The following is a 12,065-nucleotide window of genomic DNA, read 5'->3' as shown; positions in this document are numbered from 1 at the left end:
CAACCAGTCAGTGTCCCCCCCACACACACACTGTATTTATATATATATATATAATGTATATCTATATATATCCGTAACCGCGTACCTGACTTCTAAGCTGGCTGCGGGTCACCAAGGACCGGTACATTGAGACCCCAGCATTTTTGCCGCTCCCTTGGAATTTGCCACCCGAGGCAAACGCCTTGTTTGCCTCGCGGCAGATACGCCCCTGCATACGCCTGCTGCCAACCCTGATGAGGAATAAGTGGTGCCCCTTTCTCCTAGGAATGACTTGCAGACATTAGCTTGACAACTCAAAACTTTACTGTGAAATGCCTTAGCAGGAATAACAATTATGACTGTGTAACACACAGGTCAATTTCACGCACACAGCACTCTGGTAAGGCTCTTGTTTTCATAGGAAGATAAATGACTCCCAATTGTAAGGCTACCATTCTTTTACTGTGAGGCACACTTATCTTCCATAGTCTAAAGTCCCACATCTGATTGGCACTGTCCAGGTGGGTATCATAACATAATCCACAGACCACACTAAGGCCTAATTGAATCAATCCAAGGACAGGAATTTTTTCCCTAGATCTGTAAGTCTTTCCCTCTTGGACACGTTGCCATACCTTAATTGGAAACCTTGACAGAGCAAGAAGGGCAAAGCACTATGTGCAAACCCAGAAACTCATAGTAACCAAATAGAATTAGCTTTTTTGAAGTTTTTTGAAGAGCGATGGATTGTGATTGGTTGCTGTTGGTGCTTTTCATTTCCTTGCACTGTTTGAGTTATCTTGACCATGTTAGCATTCTGTTTGCCTGGTAAAACCCCCCTCCCCTAAAACACTACATATTGTTTTTATAGATCTGGAATAGATTTGTTTTTTTAAATCATAAGAGGTATCCCCACTGTTGCCGCACATCTGTATCTTTCAGCTAACCTTTCAGTTAAAAGTAAAATTTAGTTGCCTTTAGAGCTTTTGCTTTAAGCTGTAGTTTGTTCTCTAAATAGTGTTATTGTTCTGTACAATGGATTGGTTATGGTTTATGCCTGTGTTCAGCTTCTAGGTAATCACCCTGGCTTGGGAAGAATGGAGAGAGCGGATCACCCTGTACATCGGTTCTCACATGGTAGTACAGTGCCACAAAGACAGCGACCTATGATGGTTCCATCTATTGGTTAGTTGGCTAGTCTGCTGTGTGTTCTATGTGTTCTTTGTAAGTTTAGGTGGTGTGAATGAACATGTGTATCAATTGGTTGTATTTTACACAGTGATCAATATTGCTGTAGTTATAGTTCTTCCTACTTAACAATTCATTTCTTGTTGGCCAATAAGAATACTTAGAAAGCCTGCACAGACCTAAAAGATAATCAATGCTAACTAGGAAATTGGTGATTTCATTGCCATACCTTACAATACTAGGGCAGGAGGAGTTATGTTTAATAAGTACAGTATTTGTTATCGTTAACAATGCTCAACCTCCTTTGCTATAACGATACATACTGTACTGGGTTGTATTTGATTAATTTATTTTTTTCACTGCACTGACAGTTCATTATTACAGTCTGAAAGTAAATGTACAATTTGCATACTGAAACCCTTGGAAGAAATTATGTTTCACTATTAAAAGGACAGCACTTTGTTGTTTTTTTACACAGCATAGTTACACTATGTGTCAGTTAAATGTTGTGCCCATATTCATCTACACTCCCAATCTGTTTCCATTTTACATTTCCATTTACACAAGTCCACGTTTTCTTTTCCCTTCTACTCTAATTTGTACATAGAAATGTACTCCTAAAGGTAAATATACATGAATAAGATCCATTCTCTTTTCTGGCTTCAAAAACATTCATCAGGAAACTTTTTGACATTATGGCTTGTCAGTGCTGATCACTAAGCTATTTTGTTAGCTAAAAGTACCAAAAGCCAGAACAAAACGTTATCAGTGTATAAGACGAAATTCTATATGTCTCATTTCTTTAAAAGAGTTAGAAAAGATAACTGAGATAACAAAATTTCCATTGCTTGTAGGAAACAGCCCAATATGCACAACTGAGGCGGGCAGTTCACTAAAATGTTATAGTGTTGCCCTTGAATATCGATTGTTAAGAATCGTGGTGATGTGACAGTCTTACTGAACTGACAGTTGGTTATTTTTCATATTGGTTTAGCACAATGGCTATCTACTTTATAGCGGAGACGGGTTTACTTTATATAGTACACATAGTGTTACAGATTTCTGAATGACTCATATTCCAATATTAAAATGAACATTTAATGAACATAACCTGATTCTGATTTCCTTCCACTGCAGTAAATTGTATAACATATTATCCCCAAGTTCACACTCATTTTGCAAAAAAAATGGCCTTCCTTATTTGTCAAGGTGCCCAGGAATATGAATTCTGTCATATCATCAGCGTTGTCTCATAGAAACCAGAATTAAAGAGACACTGTCATCTTGGAGATTTAGGGTAGAGTGACAGTGTATGCCCCTCCCCCCACCCACCCATGGTGGTGACATCACTCCATCAGTCATGTGACAGTGCTCAGGTCTAATAATTACCTGAGATCTGAGCACTGTCACATGGTAGGTGGTCACATGATATTTCATACCAGTGAGCACTATATATTTTCACCAGCTGAGGCAGCAGAAGGATTTGCAAGGGAATGTTAGAAAGCGCTGGGTTGGACTTGATGGACGTATGTCTTTATTCAACCCCAAATACTATGTAACTATGTAAGTATCAGGGGTTCAGGGGACCTTTACCACAGACGTTGGAACTTTGCTCTGAATAGGTGCATAGTGATAGTCTTCTTAAAGGTTGCTGTGAAGCTGTACTGTCAGAGACAGTTCCTATCCAGATACCTTAAGATATTATAATAACAGAGAGATCTACTTGGCTTATTTAAAAGTATGTATACATATATATATATATATATCTATATATATATTGATGTAACTTACACTCACCCTGCTTTAACACAACCATCCTGTAACCCAGAGATATGATACTTACCATGCATTAATATTTGTAGCCAGAAACCATAAGAATCTTTTTCATTCATTGTTAATTTCCATTACTACAGTAATCCAAGACATGATAATTTAAAAGCATACATACCGTAGCATTTGCTAGTTCAAAAATATGTACAGTATTTGCTGTTCAATTTTCACATAAAATTGTATCTCCCATTCTCTTGGATCATTTCAGAAGTTTGTCAAAGCCCAAGCATATTGTTCCATGTTTGTATGTTATTCCAGTGCAAACACAGTCCTTAAACAGAGCTGAAGGTGATGTTTGTGCTGCATTGCAGATTGTCACTTGTCAGTAACACTGTCTATTTAACAGTGACAAGGGAAAATTCCAAAATGTTATACCTGCTTCAGTGTAACATGCTCAGTGGTAACATTCCTTGTCAAAATGTTTCCACCAGTGAAGATAACCACTAAACCTTTCTAGAGCTAAAGACACTGTTATAAAAATAGGAATTTTGAAGCATACCTTGCTCTAGATTTGCTTATCTATCAAATTAACCAGTTGACATCCGCGGTGTTAAACCCCCTTCCCATCCATCGGGTCTTTTCTGCCCGTGCGTGCCCGCTAGGGGGCGCGCGCGAGCAGAAAAAAATTGCCGTCTGGAGACGGCAACCCGCAGATGCTGCAGTGCCGTCCGTCCGTTTTTCTACTACGGGCGGACGGCAAGAGGTTAAGGATGCTCCAAGAAAAAAAATAATCTTAGAAAAACCCAAAACCTAAAAGAAAACGCATTTAGATATATTGGTATGCAGCTGTGACTAGACTTAGATGTCTATTTAAAAGAAATCAGTGGCTCTACGGAACATTAATTATGCGTTATAGAGAGAGGTGCCCTGTAAATCAGGGGCACCAGTCTCCATGGTCCTCTGTTCCGAATACACAGAGCATGTTTAATAGCTCCTTCCCTTTTTTTCCATAGAAATTACAATGGACAGTAACAGTGAAGGTGGCCGTTCTCGGTCAGGTAGTGAGGGAAATATTTCACCTGTAAAAGAAGAAGCTTATTATCGCAGCATTGGAGGACACAGGAGGTGGTCTCCCCACCGTACCAGGGCTTCTGACGATAGATACGGTATGCAAAATAAAACCTTCTTCCTGCTTTTCAGCCAAAAAATGGTCATAAATTTTTATGTCTATTGGGTGTCAGATACTTTATGGGATGCGCACTTATTTTCTGAGGGTGCTCTGCTTGATCAATTCTAATTCTCTCAGCAAGTTTTATAGGTCAGTTTTAGATGATGGAAATAGAGAATACAAAAGCCTAAAACTCTGAGATCCTTCTAATGGATTGAAGGCTTGCAGGTTTTTGTTTTGTTTTTTGGCCTTTAATGTGCTGTGCAATGAGCCACTACGTTTGCATGCAGTGCAGCATGTGTGCAGGGCTTACAGTGCACCTTTCCCTCCATTCCTACATATCTAGAGTGTCCCAGCTTAGGGGAAAGAAAGGTAGGATTGCACCAATTTCATGTCCATCATTGCCATTCAGCCATGCTGTATCTGTTGTTGTGTAATATCCTGCATTGCATGCACTTTCTTCCATTGGCCTCCCATATAGAACAAACATTTGTATGTGAAGATGCCTGATATACAGCTGTTGCTACAATGGTTTTGTGTGCTCCTTACATACTGCTTTATATTTAAATGCATAATTAACTAGGCTTACTGTGCAAAAGTAATTCAATGTGTAGTTCGCTGATGCTGACCATACCACAGCGCTGTGGTAAAATACTTGCTTTCATTGGAAATCAGCGTTGTTTTCTTGACGAATGTCCTGTGATGTACACTGTGTTTTGCGTACTCTGTCTCAGTGTCTAAAAGGTTGTTTATTACAGTAGAGCATGCAAAGACTGCTGTGTATATTTTGACTTTTCCTTCAGATAGTTATGGCAGCCGAGAGCAGATTTCGTCTGAAATGTATGAAGAATCAGAAACAGATGGTGGGATGGAGGATTATCCTGCAAGAATATTTGTGGCACTTTTTGACTATGACCCAAGAACAATGTCCCCGAATCCAGATGCTGCAGAAGAAGAACTTCCCTTTAAGGAGGGCCAGATAATTAAGGTGACTTCTTCCACTGTATGTCAGTCCTTAGTTTGCATCCAGATCCTGAGATTCCATAGTGATCAAGGAAACCTTTATGAGACTGCAGGTTTCTCATTGTTGTGTGAGTAGGTCAGTCATTTCCAAGTGGTTATGGCTAAAGTAGGGAAATATCTGTTCAAATAATACATCTACGGTTCAAAGTTTATGAATCTAAGTTGACTAGAGTGCAGCACTGTCAAATGTCTTGATTCATTTCAGTTAAAAATATGTAAACATCCAGCAAGTTAATATCAAGGTTATATTTTTTTTAATTGGCTATCTCAATAACAACAAAATATTACTGTTTAGTTATCCTTTCTATTGAATAATATATGACTAGCCCCACGGCTAGTTCTATAGTCAGTAGACTATAGAAGAATCCCATATCCTAAACTAACTGGGCATGCAATTTTTTTTTTTTAATGATAAGTGTTTGAAGTCTTGCATGTGAATCCCAATAACTACCTGATTTTGCTTAGATCAAACTTTGCTAACCTGGATTCCCATTTTCAATCCTGTTAACCTTTTTTGTTATTCTGTCTTCACAAAAATATAACAGTACCAGCACTGTAAAAATACTGGATCTTAAAAATACACTGATTTGGGAAAGAAAATAAATAAATCTCAAAATCCTTCTGCTAGAAAGTAATATTCCTCTCTTGACCCAACCAATTTATCTGCAGGTTTATGGTGATAAAGACTCTGATGGTTTTTACCATGGCGAAAGTTGTGGGAGATCTGGCTATATCCCCTGTAATATGGTCTCTGAAATTCAAGCTGATGATGAGGAAATGATGGATCAGCTTCTTAAACAAGGATTTCTGCCACTGAATACTCCTGTGGAAAAAATTGGTAGGTAATACAAAGTTTTCTTACAGTCTTACTTTCTACAGTCTTTCTTAATTACCCTTCTCCTGCTTTACCCGCTATTGGCCTTTTACTGCACTGTCCTGGGATACAAGTCTTTCATTGGCTATTGGTACCTGCATATTATGTGTATCCCGTTTGGAATGACCAGTGAGCACTTATAAGGATTGTGCTGTCTAGGTGCTTTTTTCCCACTTGATTTGTTTACTTCTCTTTGTTAAGTTAACAGATGATCTCTTATGAAGATCAGCCAAATAATTGCTTTTCATTTTGCAGCACTTCACACTAGATTATAGTTTGTTTCTTCTTAACTTCCAGTAAGTTTGATGACAACGTATAAAATATGATGAAAAGTGGGGATTGGCAATCCCCCCCCCCAGATCTGCCCATGCTTAGCCTCCTAGATTGTGATACCATCAAAAGTCTTTCAACACCACCTCATGTAGTAGCTAGTTTACATTTGGTCTGTGTTTGTGCCCGATATGCAATCTGTGTAAGAAGCTCCATCACTTTGATTAATTACAGATCTTCCTAAGACATTAAAGCAAGGTACAAAAACAGTATACCACAAGCAAAAGCTCTCCTGTTAGCAAACCACTTCACTCCAAATTAGCTTAGTAAAGTTTATCACTAAGCATCATTGGGCTTTCCCAACTTGAATTTAGCAGTAAGAGAGGACCAAAGCACTTATCAGGTTAAAGTATATGTAACAGCAAATCTTTATTTTTAGTTGTGGATAGAAAGTGTAAGGGTAGGACCCTTTGCTACGTTTTTATTGTGGTGTCCCTGCTGGTTAGATTTACCCCTTTGCTTGTCTTGGTGACCATTGTCCCTGAGACAAAAAATAAGTGTATATACTAACTAAATGATAGAGTTGTCATGAGAGCAAGATTCGAAGGAAAATCCTGCAGTGAGGATTATTGTTCTGGGGACAACTAAGACAGAAATTGTCGTCACTTTGGGGAGATTTCCTCTCACTTCTTGTTGCATCTTCAAGACAGGAAGTGAAGGAAAATTACCTTGGCAGGATACAAAAAGAAGATATTAATGTGATAGAATAGATAAAGGTTAGAACCCCTATCTAAAAAGAAAAGAAAAGTTTTGGCTATACATACACTTTAAATACATAGTCACATGACTGTAAACCAACTGATAATGATAACACATGCCTCATATGGTTACACAAATAAAGCACAAAAATATGAATATATGCACCTAGAAATGATTTATATAGTTAAATTAATCTATAAACTAAGGCCACGAGGCTGTATGCATTGTATTTCATATTTCCATAATACTTTCTTTTGTAAAACGTTCCCTGCGATAGCTTTCATCTTTACCTTCTGTTGTTTTCCTTCAATTATATTGTTAATATGTTTTCACAACAAAGATCCCATATCACACATTCTCCAGTGTCACCACTGATGGGCCATGAAGCCCACTATGAGAGCCATGAGATAATATTGTAATGAGGTTGGTTAGAGCCTTATGTTGATAAATGTTAAAGGGGACTGTAGGCTTTTTTCTTCTTCTTTCAATTGCCATAGTTTTGTTATTTTAGTGGTCTGAGGACCGTGGGTAAATCAGGAGTTGGGACAGACCAATATTGTGATTATATGATAGGCTTTTCAAATGTTCTATCCTGAAAGTAGAATACATTTGTTTGTGAAGCGGTGGACTGTTAGTGGCACACAAGTTGTGCTCTTACCTTCAGTCCACAGTTATTTGTGGAAAAACCTGTACTTGAGCACTTGGCTCAGTTAGAGTTCCGGAGTAGCGTGCAAAGCGGATACAAATGAGATACTACATGAAGATGTTGTTCCATCCTTATTATAAGATTTCTGATGGTAAGCTGAAATCCACGAGACTAAGTAAGATTGATGTCCATGTCACTTAATGCATGAGACAAGAAAGACCTTTAGGTGGTAACAGCTTTATCATAGCTAGGTGTTAAATATATCATTCTGGTATATCTGGTGGCAAAGACCTGTTCCACTTGCTGCTGTAATGGCACTCTATTTTGTTATTAAACAAATTGGTTGGGGTTGGCAGTGGCCTCCTTCTGGACAGCACCTTTCTTGACAATAGAGTGCATTCACATGCTTCCAAACAATAAAAGCTGCTTTAACTTGCATCGCTGAACTGCTCACTTAACTCTTGTGGCTGAGTAAGGCTGACCAAGAGTCTCAATTTTCTTACCACACACACTTTCTTCACAAAGAAGCTGGGAAAAGTTGTGATGCCACAAATTTAAAAAAACATTACATTAGTTAAAGTTAAAAAGTGAGATGTTTGAACCAAACAGTTTACTAAAATAAGAATTTGTGAAACATTGTAAGGCACATTTTCTCAGATGGTTATTACTAGTGTACATTTGTTCTAGTGATATTTACAAACATTTATAAATTCAATAATGAGAAACAAATACACACGTCAGTTACATTCACTTTCCAAGTTGAGCGTTTCTAGGTTGACAGAACTCTGAACAGCTTCATATGTTCTCCTCTTCTTTTATTTATATGCATTCCTTTCCTGAAGTCAACTGTGAACGTTTCAAAGAGAGCTCTCGCTCTGTACACCGCAGATCCAGAAAGTCTAAACGAGGTCTGTGTTAAACAAACCCTAACTTTATTCAGTTAATACACAAGCTAATATGACCTGTCTAAAACATACTATGTTTTTGTAAGTTAAACTAACAAGCATGTTTTGTCCTTTGAGCTTGCATCATTATCTACCTGGTATCTCCTAACCACAATTTGATCTTATACATGATCTTCCATTGCCTAAGGGGCAGGTGAACTACTTTTGATCATATGGTATATACTAATATTTTTAGTTATATGTAGGTTACTTTTCAAGGGGTCATCTTAACTATTAAACTTTCTTCCCATCCACTGACTGTGGACATAACACATTTTTAAATATCTGTGTGATTAGTGGGAGCCTAAAGTACACCATAGTTTGGGAGAAAACAGTATCAGGGGGTTAGCACTTGACAGATGGCCTTCCCAATGGTGTTTTTTCACTATGAGGGTTTTTTGGTATTTTCAATGAAGTTAAGCTCTAACTTACATACCTATTAAGGCTGCAACTAAAAGTTAGTGGGGTCTTGTTTACCATAAGTAAATGTGTACCCTTAGCCCCCCTCATTCAATACACTACATAAAACCAGACTTCAGATCCTATAAGAAGGATGGATTGTGGAAGACTTTCGTGTCACTAACAGGGATGTTATAAGGTGCTAAGTGACAGCTAAGTCTGAATTGGCCTAGTTTTTACAATGAATCATTACTGTTGCTCACATTAATAACTTAGGGCAATGGTGGTCAACTTACTTATTATGGTGACCTCAAATGTGGCCCCTGACATAATCAAAGGGCTGCACATAGTGTTCAGTGTGTGTAATTATACGGAAAACAGTCAAAGACTGATCATACTACACAAGATGGTCAGAGATTGTGGCCATGCTAGAAGAGAAGGTCACTGACTGCAAACATGATACAGGTGTGGATAGAGACTAGGCACACACCACTACTGGCTACTGACTTTGACAGCAGCAATTTTTGAAGTTATGATACAGATTTTATATAGCAGTAACAGTTTTTGCAACACTGTGATTTTTCATGGAGCATGCAATGTAACCAATTCATTTTTTTGAATGGGAAGCATAAAAGGTAGATATTTATGTATTATGCTGTTTAGGGATTAACAGCCTGCTAATTAATAGTTTTGTGGCAAAAGGAAAATGTAATGGTCCACACTGATTTCCCTGAACATTGGGGTAAAGCTTAATGAAGCACAATCGTACAGTGGTCAGAGACCGATATAAAACCTGCTCATACAATTGAATAGTTCTAAATATAATATTTTGAATATGATGCAACTTGGAGAACAAAATCTTGTAAATTTGTGCTGATACATAAACAGTGGCCATTGTTTGAGTCATGCTCAAAGGATCATCTAATGAAGAGATACTTTATAAGTTAAGGTGTAGAGGTGATATGTCGCAGGAAACTGTCATCACTGTCCATTTCAGCTTCTATGTCCACTCCGTTGGTCTCTTGTCCAGCTTGTTGGTTTTATCATGAGATATGATTGTTGATGGGAGATATGAATTTCAAATGAAGAATATAAACTGTTCTGTGATTGACACAGAGCGAAACAGGAGAAGTGGGAGGCAGCACTCAGTGTCCACGAGGAGAATGGTGGCGTTGTATGACTACGACCCAAGGGAAAGCTCACCTAATGTTGATGTTGAGGTAAAGTGTTCACTTCATCTATTCACCAGATGGAGCTGTAATTCCAAATCCAACATCGAAAAATGAGAGAAATGTTTAGTATTAAGAAAATATATTTGTAAAATAATACACAGTAGGTATCTACATTTCTTTTAATTATAGTATATTAATGGCGCATAGAAATGTCATGCTATCCAAAAAAATAATAATGAAAAAACAACCCATTTGTGGTCACCAGAAAATATAGGATGCATTAACTGGCAAATAGTTCCTTACATAAGTAAAATGCAATTTCATTTACACTTATTTGTATTTCATGGTGGAATATCCCTAAACCTCAACAGAAATGTGTCAGCCATCAACTTGCTTTAAAGTGGCACTAAACTCAGGAGGAAAATCTTAAAAATGCATTTAAGTAACTTAACAATTACCAAAAAATTGACCTTATCTGTGTATCACTCGGCTGTAGATTCTCAAATCATCTCTGTATCGGTGCTGACACACCTTCCTTCTACTTTTGTTCCCCATGGTTTCCGTGTGTGTTGTAAAGTAGCCAACAGTACAAGCTCACTCCTGTGATGGACTACAATTTCAATACAAATGAGTAAACTAAACATGAGATTGTAGTTCATCATGGGAGTGAGATTGGAGTGATACACAATAAGATAGAGGATTGTTAATAGTTAAGGTACTTGAATTAATTTTTAAGATTTGACTACAATTTAATGTCACTTTAATGATGTAACCTGCAAAAGTAGGCAGTATTCTTGTTCCAAAATACTTTGACTACCAAGTAACACATTTAATTTTAATCTCTCTGCAGGCTGAGTTAACCATTTGCACAGGAGATATCATTACTGTTTTTGGTGAGATTGATGAAGATGGGTTTTACTATGTAAGTATTTCAAATAAAAATAAAAAGTAATTTAAGATTTCAGCAATACTTTGAATGTTTAAAGTATTCACTGACATAAAAAGAATTGCCGGCATGACATGACCAGGGCAGCCATCAGAAATGTTGCGGTCTCTTACTTGGCTTTAGGCCGCCCCCCCATGCACTGCCGACACACTGAGCCATTCACACACTATTATTATACATTTAGATAAATTTGACATATACCACAGTGCTGTACTGAGAACACTGAGCCAGTCACATCAGTCTCTGTACAGAGGAGCGTACACTCTAATGTTCCCCCACAGTCACGCACTATTATTATACACTTATATAGCTCTGACATATACCACGGTGATGTACAGAGAACACTGAGCCACTCACATCAGTCAAGCTTGCAGCGGTGGAAGCAAAAAAAAAAAGAAGTGTGGTGTGCCATATAGTGAAATGGAAAGCGTCATTAAGCCCTGCGTCCAGCGCGTCGCTAAGCCCTGTGACCAGCGGGTCGCTAAGCCCTGCGTCCAGCGTGTCGCTAAGCCCTGCGTCCAGCGTGTCGCTAAGCACAAAGTCCATCGTGTCGCTAAGCCCAAAGTCCATCGGGTCGCTAAGCCCTGAGTCCATCGGGCCGCTAAGCCCTGAGTCCATCGAGCCGCTAAGCCTAGTCCATCGGGCCGCTAAGCCCGGAGTCCATCGAGCCGCTAAGCCCTGAGTCCATCGGGTCGCTAAGCCCTGAGTCCAGCGGGTCGCTAAGCCCTGAGTCCAGCGGGTCGCTAAGCCCTGAGCCCAGCGGGTCGCTAAGCCCTGAGTCCACGGGGTCGCTAAGCCCTGAGTCCACGGGGTCGCTAAGCCCTGAGTCCATCAGGTCGCTAAGCCCTGAGTCCAGCGGGTCGCTAAGCCCTGAGTCCAGCGGGTCGCTAAGCCCTGAGTCCAGCGGGTCGCTAAGCCCTGAGTCCA

The 12,065-nt window shown here is 38.9% G+C and overlaps 1 protein-coding gene across 3 annotated transcripts in view; it reads left to right on the top strand.

Annotated features, from left to right (window-relative positions):
• The window catches only part of RIMBP2 (RIMS binding protein 2), a 250,479-nt gene that overhangs the window by 230,394 nt on the left and 8,020 nt on the right, over positions 1-12,065 (top strand). For 2 of the 3 annotated variants that reach the window (XM_018576485.1, XM_018576484.1), the window contains 6 exons: positions 1,047-1,164; positions 3,951-4,103; positions 4,909-5,093; positions 5,798-5,966; positions 10,137-10,240; positions 11,043-11,114. In XM_018576485.1, the coding sequence (XP_018431987.1) occupies positions 1,047-1,164; positions 3,951-4,103; positions 4,909-5,093; positions 5,798-5,966; positions 10,137-10,240; positions 11,043-11,114 (801 nt within the window). Of the gene's footprint in view, positions 1-1,046; positions 1,165-3,950; positions 4,104-4,908; positions 5,094-5,797; positions 5,967-8,519; positions 8,586-10,136; positions 10,241-11,042; positions 11,115-12,065 lie in introns of all 3 variants that reach the window. The other variant, XM_018576486.1, reaches the window with a different exon arrangement.

The sequence above is a fragment of the Nanorana parkeri genome, unplaced genomic scaffold (assembly GCF_000935625.1).
Source record: "Nanorana parkeri isolate BGI_ZX_2015 unplaced genomic scaffold, ASM93562v1 scaffold68, whole genome shotgun sequence".
In the NCBI taxonomy this organism is placed as follows: domain Eukaryota; kingdom Metazoa; phylum Chordata; class Amphibia; order Anura; family Dicroglossidae; genus Nanorana; species Nanorana parkeri.
The sequence above is the reverse complement of the archived record's forward strand: the minus strand, read 5'-3'. Positions and strand labels throughout refer to the sequence as shown.